At 43.7% G+C, this 7,181-nt stretch overlaps 1 protein-coding gene across 5 annotated transcripts in view; it reads right to left on the reverse strand.

Moving 5' to 3' along the window:
* Positions 1-6,835, reverse strand: part of CLUAP1 (clusterin associated protein 1) — a 62,147-nt gene extending 55,312 nt beyond the window's left edge. For all 5 annotated transcript variants that reach the window (XM_062611885.1, XM_062611884.1, XM_062611883.1 and 2 more), the window contains exons 1-3: positions 6,745-6,835; positions 5,759-5,870; positions 3,570-3,654 (exon numbers count right to left, since the gene is read on the reverse strand). In XM_062611885.1, coding sequence (XP_062467869.1) covers positions 3,570-3,654; positions 5,759-5,870; positions 6,745-6,766 — 219 coding nt within the window. In that variant the 5' untranslated portion in view covers positions 6,767-6,835. The remainder of the gene's footprint in view (positions 1-3,569; positions 3,655-5,758; positions 5,871-6,744) is intronic.
* Between the last annotated feature and the right edge of the window lie 346 nt (positions 6,836-7,181).

Genomic DNA, 7,181 nt, shown 5'->3' on the forward strand with positions numbered 1-7,181 from the left:
GGTTGCCCAGAGAAGCTGTGGCTGCCCCATCCCTGGCAATGTTCAAGGCCAGGTAGGACAGGGCTTGAAGCAAGCTGCTCTAGTGGAAGGTGTCCTGCCTGCGGGAGGGGGTTGGAACCGGATGAGCTTTGCAGTGCCTTCCAACCCAAACCAGTCTGGGATTCTATAAAATGTGAATCACCAGTTAAGAATACAAAAACTAAGCACCCAAATGACTTAGCATCTTATTTTCAGCATCTTTTGTCTGCTAAAATGTTTAATCCTTGGGAATACTGTGTGGTAGAAAGAATCTATCCAGGATTCACTGGTGGTATTACACAACTCTGGTATTACAATGTTACCATAACTCACACATACCCCAGGCTTGTGACACTGCAAGACCTTTAATGTGGGATAAAAGAATCAGACATTATAGTGTTTAGTACAAGTTCTGCCCACTCTGCACTGAGCTTCACTGAATAACTGACTGCAGGAAAATTCCCTGTGAAACTAAAGACAGAAAGGATCACATCTCAAAATACGGATTTAGCTCTAACTTTTCAAGCAACAAAGGAAACGATACACAGGTCTTGGTCCATGTTTCTTTGCAGGAATCATGTTAAACTTAGCGACTTTTCAATCAGATTTCCACTTCCAATAAATGTTTACCTCTCGACCCTCTCATCCCAAAATCTCAATCCAGCAAAGGAAACTGACTCTATAAGTGCTTCCTGCTGGCAGGAAGACGTCTGAAAAGTCGAAACTTCCAGAAGAGGTTACTGATGTTGCACTCTCTGAGCTGGGGCAATACAAGAGTTATGGTACAACTCCTTCCTTCCTTCCTTCCACCCTTTCCTCCTTCCCTCCCTCCCTTCTTCCTTCTCTCCTTCCTTTCTTCTTCCCTCCTTCCTTCTTCCTTTCTTCCTTCCTTTCTACCCTTCCTCCTTCCTTTTTTCCTTCCACCCTTCCTTCCTTCTTTCCTTTCACCTTTCCTTCTCTCCTTCCTCCCTTCCTACTTCCTTCCTTCCTCCTTCCTTCCTACCATTCTTCCTTCCTTCCTCCTCCTTCCTTCCCATCTTCCCTCCTTCCCTCCCACCCTCCCTTCTTCCTTTTCTCCTTCCTTCCTCCTTCCTTCCTTCCCTTCCACCCTCCCTCTTTCCTTCCTTCCTTCTTCATTCCTTCCTTCCTTTCTTTATTCCTTCCTCCTTTCTTCCTTCCCTCCCTACCTCCCTCCCTCCTTCCTTCCTTCTCTCCTTCTTTCCCTCCTCCTTCCTTCGTTCCTTCCTTCTTTCCATCTTCCTTCCTTCCTTCTTCCATCCTTCCTTAATCCTGCCTTCCATCCTTCCTTAATCCTGCCTTCCTTCCCTCCTTCTCTTCCTCCCTCCCTTTCTTCCTCCTTCCTTCCCTGCTTCACTCCCTCCCTCCTTCCTTCCCTTCTCTTTTCCCTCATTTCTTCCCTCCCTCTTCCACTCCTTCCTTCCTTCCCTCCCTCCTTCTTCCTTCCTTCCCTCCCTACCTCCTTTCTTCCTCCTTCCTTAATCCTGCCTTCCATACTTCCTTAATCCTGCCTTCCTTCCCTCCTTCCCTTCCTCCCTTTCTTCCTCCTTCCTTCCTTCCTTCCCTCCACCCTTCCTTCCTTCCACCCTTCCACTATTCCTCCCTCTCTCCCTTCCTTCCTTCCTCTCTCCGTCCTTCATTCATCCCTCCCTCCTTCCCCTTCTTCCTTTCTTCCTCCCTCCCTCCCTTCCTTCCACCTTTCCTTCCACTATTCCTTCCAGAGGGAGCCAGGTATGGAGCCACACACAACAGAGCAGTTATAAGTGGGTAGATGATTGAAAAACAACATAATTCAACCTGCAAACACTTCAGGAACTTTTGGGTCCATAAAAGACACACTTCATAAGTTCTTAAATTACTCTACCAGTAACACAAAGTGATATGTATTTTGTGTAAAAAATTACTACATCTTTACTCCTTGCTCAGTAAAAGGAGAGTACTTTCAATTTATTTCATGATGATTAATCTATCCTGATATTCTCTTCTGAGACAAATCAGTCTCCAATATTTCACATCTGGCTATGGATGCATAAAGATATTAGGTACTGGAGATGGTAACTGCGGATGCCACAATGAATCTACAAGTTTCTCCCATTCTGAAAATGTTGAAAATCTACAATAATCCTCATATTATCTTGCAAAACTAACTGAGATAATTAAAGAAATTTCCATTTGTTTCCTTTTCTGAATCATATTATGTATGATATGAATCACATTTTGCCCAGGGAGGTTGTGAATGCTCCATCCCTGGCAGTGTTCAAGGCCAGGCTGGATGAAGCCTTGGGTGAGATGGTTTAGTGTGAGGTGTCCCTGCCCATGGCAGAGGGGTTGGAACTAGATGATCTTAAGGTCCTTTCCAACCCTAACTATTCTATGATTCTATGAATTCCTCAAAACCCTTGGGATTTCTTACATAAAATCAGCTATTAAAAGGAAAATGCATGCATAACATTATTTCTGTTTCAATACTTGTCCTTTTAAAACATGCTTGATTGGGAGGGGTGTAAATCCCTTCAAACCAAATTGATCTTTCACTATGTCTTATGATGCTCCAGGGCTCAAAAGAGCATTCCAGTACGCACAGATGGGTACCACATTCTGAACATAGCAAAATCAAGAATTAAGACAGTTTATGAATATAATCCCAAATCAGAAGGGAAAAGGTGGCTTAGTTATAATGTCATTTTAATAGATTTTTAAAAATCTAAAAAGTATAAGAAATTAACCTTTAGCAGTAGCATAAGATTTCCAATGTTTCCACACCCACACGCAGCCCCATTAAACACTTTCCACCTGATTAAGAGCACTACACAAGTGTGTCATAACAGGAAAGGCTCATGCTGCACCAAAGTAACAAGAAAAACATGAAGGCAAATATCTTATTCCACGAGACTAAAAATGTTTCTAGCCCAATTCAAATATGCTTATTCATAAGATGATAAAAGCTTGGATCTGAGAAAAATATGGCTTGATCTAGTAAGTAACAAGCTGCATACAACAGAATACCAATACATGCTTCTATATCATAACAAAAACTTTGGAAATTACAACTGTTCAAGCATACAAAAGAATCAGGAATCCAAAGTTAGTAATATGATGCTATTAATATGATGGGATCTCTTCTGAACCCATTTAAATGGTTTAAAAAAATTTCATATCCTAGAATCCCAGACTGGTTTGGGTTGAAAGGACCTTAAAGCTCATCCAGTCCCAATCCCCTGCCACAGGCAGGGACACCTTCCACTAGAGCAGGTTGCTCCAAGTCCTGTACAACCTGGCCTTGAACACTGCCAGGGATGGAGCATTCACAACCTCTTTGAGCAATCTGTGCCAGTGTCTCACCACCCTCACAGTAAAGAAGCTCTTCCTTATATCCAACCTAAATCTCCCCTGTTCAAGTTTGAACCCAAATACAAGAATACAATACATACTCAGCCACCCATTGCAAGGAAATTGTTAAGAGAGAGGGAGTTAAAGCTAACATGGAACCAGTGTTTCAATGTGCTTAAGTGCAGCTCCACAGGCAGACTTACCATGAACTGAGCCACTGCCTTAATGAAGAAAATCCGGTCCTGCTCCGTCTCCACATCAGGAGGAATATCAGTCTGAGGTTCATACCTGTGGCAAGAAGCATGTGTACATTCTGACAAAAAATACATGTGCAATATTCAAGAGACTGGTTCATTTGTGAGGCAAAAATCAAACAAGATGAGCACATATGAGACTGTGAAATAGATCTTTAGCTCCTGCTGCAGCCTTGGTGATCCAGATCCTGGAATGCATTTGTGTACAAAGCACAAAAGCTATAAAACCTGAGACACCCCTCCAGAAGGAACTTTCATGGTGGGGTCCTCAATACATCTTTTCAGTTGGTTTTGCAAAGGAGCAAAATTTAGGTGGCTCAAGTCTGTGAAAGCCTTATTTTCAGAAGTAATTTACTACTGAAATCACAAGCTGCTTATATATATCAAACTAAACTTAATCACAAATGGCCTCATGATTTGGAACATGCAATACTTGGAATAGGCATATGACTAAGTTAATGCTCCCAGTCTTTCCAGTGGTACATTAAAGTTACCTGTACTAGATTGTTATTATTGATAATAACAAAACCAGCCACCTTGGCGTTTAAAAGTTTACGCCACTTTTCCACTCAGTCAAAATACACAAGACAAATTCACACTCAGATGTCATTTTAAAGATATTACTTTCAAAAGTAAAAAAAAAAAAAAAAAAAAAAAAAAAAATTAACAAAAAAGCAAATTGAAAGATAGTGAAATCCTTTAAGAAAACACTAGTGAAGTGCAGAAATTTCTGGAAATCACCAGTCTCCAGGAACCAGGTAAGAACAACAGTAAATTCCCAGTCTCAACAAAAGCTTCAGGATTTTTAGCATTCAGGCAGGCAAAAAAGTATCTTTGCTCCCACATTTGAAATTTGAGCAAGGTACATGCAAAGTAGCCTCTCTGCTTCAAAGTGTAATTAAAAGGCTTGTAGAAGCTGGAAAACGTGTCTGCCTGTGTCAAGGGTAACTGACCCATAACAGAAAAGGATGCCAGTGTTCAGTTGATATTTAGTCTGAAAGGGAAGTATTTTTTTATTAGGCTCAGCATTCCCAGTTATCTATAACAGAAGTTTCAGCTTTTAAAAGTGTTCAGGTTCATTAAAGAAGCATATTTTAAAAACAATATTTGTTTTCTTTCAATTGCTCTGCTACTTTACTGTTATAAACTAAGGGGGATTGATGTATGTTTTTACAGGCATTGAAAAAAAACAGTAATTTACAACCTCAGTGTAACAGCAGTATTTTAAAGAATATTTAGGTAACTTAATCCAAGCAATTTTGAATGGTTGTAAGTATTTCCTTATTTTATTATGATTGCAACAGTATTCAAACATCTAACAGGACAGTACTGGATACGAATAGGATCGTATCACTGGATACGAATAGGATAAAAATAGCAAGCAGGCAAATGGCTTCAATTGTATGAGCAAATGAAAATATTCTTTCACTTACATAGGAGAAAGAATATTATGTATAATTTGATTAGCACCTCAAGTTTCATAAATATTTAACTGAAGTCTGACAATAGGTTAAGTGGGTGTAAAACTAAAACTGGGTACTTGTAGATTAGTACTGTATCATTTGAGGGTTTTTTATACATGGCATGACAACAGACAATACCGGGTTGAACCAATGATAATTGTAGCAACAAGGTAAGAACTAACTGCATCTTGACAAGTCCTCACTTGCCCCTTTTGGGGCAAATGTGGGTCAAATACAGGCAGAATAGTAACAGAGTTTGTAGAATATGTGAAAGACACACAGCTGCTTTTAAGCAAGTGTGCACACCTTCAAAGATGCAATTTGGGGGTTGGAACTACATGATCATATGATCCTTTCCAACCCTAACCATTCTATGATTCTTTGAAGCTCTGCCAGGACTCAGACATTGTATGTTCTCCTTCAGCTACTAAGCCACTTATTTGTTGTTGTATAATAATAACAGAATCATAGAATTAACTAAATTAAAAACCTGTGAACTAAACTAACTACCACATTTTCTACCTGATATTTATAAAAGTAGATCTCACAGAATGACTCAGTATCATTATGCTTCCCTTTAAACTTCTTAAAACAGTTTCACACCAGTACACCAGCCCCCTGCATACATACCACACCCTGGCCGCAGCCCCAACATGTCCTAGCCTGATCACCAACCTTTTCACTAGCCAGAAGAGCACTTCAGAAACAAGCATGAAGTTTGGGGTATGGAAATTCTCCATAGATATGAGTCGGGGATACCCCAGTGCCCTCATCATCTCAGTAAAATCTGAAAAACAAGCAAGAGCAGGAATTCCTTCTTACATATCTGACACGGATATTACCAAGAACGCTGGTTGCCACAGCAGGCAGTTCATTTACAATTAGATATGCCCTGTTTAAAAAAAAAAAAATCTTGAATGGATTAAAGGAGGCATCCAATAGCTCAAGGGGCTACAGGAAATTTGGAGGACATTTTACAAGTACCTGTAGGGACAGGACAAGGGGGAACAGCTTTACCCTGAGAGAGGAGAGACTGAGATGAGCTCTTAGGCAGAAGCTCTTCCCTGTGAGGATGCTGAGGCGCTGGCACAGGGTGCCCAGAGAAGCTGTGGCTGCCCCATCCCTGGCAGTGTTCAAGGCCAGGTTAGACAGGGCTTGGAGCAACCTGGTCTAGTGGAAGGTGTCTCTGCCTAATGCAGAGGGGTGGAGCTGGATGAGTTTAAGGTCCCTTCCAACCCAAACTAGTCTGTGATTCACTAGAAAATACGCCTGAGTAAAAGGGTGACATTTTTACAAGAGATTCACTGGGCAGAATCGATGTCAGCAAAACTTCTCTCTACAAAACACCCCATGAGGTTAACTGACTGGAGGCTGTGGGGTCACCACCAGGCAGGGGCTGTGGTGCCCCCGTCCCCCGCGGTTATCCCTTCAGTCAGTTTAAAGGAAGGCTACAACCCCCTGCAGCCTCTGAGGCACCGGCGCCCGCGCCTCCTCCTGCATCCATAAATGAAACTACCGGGAAAAACTTAACACAGCACCGGAACCCGCTCGGCTGCTGAAGCAGCAAACAGGCCGCGGGGAGCCGAGACCGGGACCGGGACCTGCCGTGCCCCGTGCCATCCCCCCGCCCCAGACCCGCGGCCCTCGGCGAGGATCCTCACCGCGGAGGTCGCGGAACGACATCACCAAGAGCCCGCCGCAGCCGCGCTGGGCCGCAACGCTCGTCTCCACGGCAACGCGCCTACGGCGCGGCGGCCGGGACAAACTGCGTCGGGAGGCGAAGCGCCATAAGAGGGTCGAGCCCCGGCATCTCGTCGGCGCCTGGCATCCGCGCAGCACGCGCTGCGCCTCGGCGGTGCTCTGGGTCTCCCCTTAGCTCCGCCGGGTGACGGGGACACCGAGGGACACGCTGTCCCTGCTGCCTGGGCTAAACCGGGGAACACCGGCGTGTAATGGCTGTTCCCTCAGCACTGGGAGCCGGCCCCGGACGCCCACAGCCGGGAGCGATATCCAGCCGGGCAGGGAGCTTTGCTGAGCCTGGCTTAGATGTGTTACTTGGGTACGAGCCATCACGAGTTACTTTCCAAGAACTCGCAGT

Source organism: Pezoporus occidentalis, unplaced genomic scaffold (assembly GCF_034315485.1).
Source record: "Pezoporus occidentalis ecotype Australia unplaced genomic scaffold, CSIRO_AGI_Poc_V1 ctg158, whole genome shotgun sequence".
Classification (NCBI taxonomy): domain Eukaryota; kingdom Metazoa; phylum Chordata; class Aves; order Psittaciformes; family Psittacidae; genus Pezoporus; species Pezoporus occidentalis.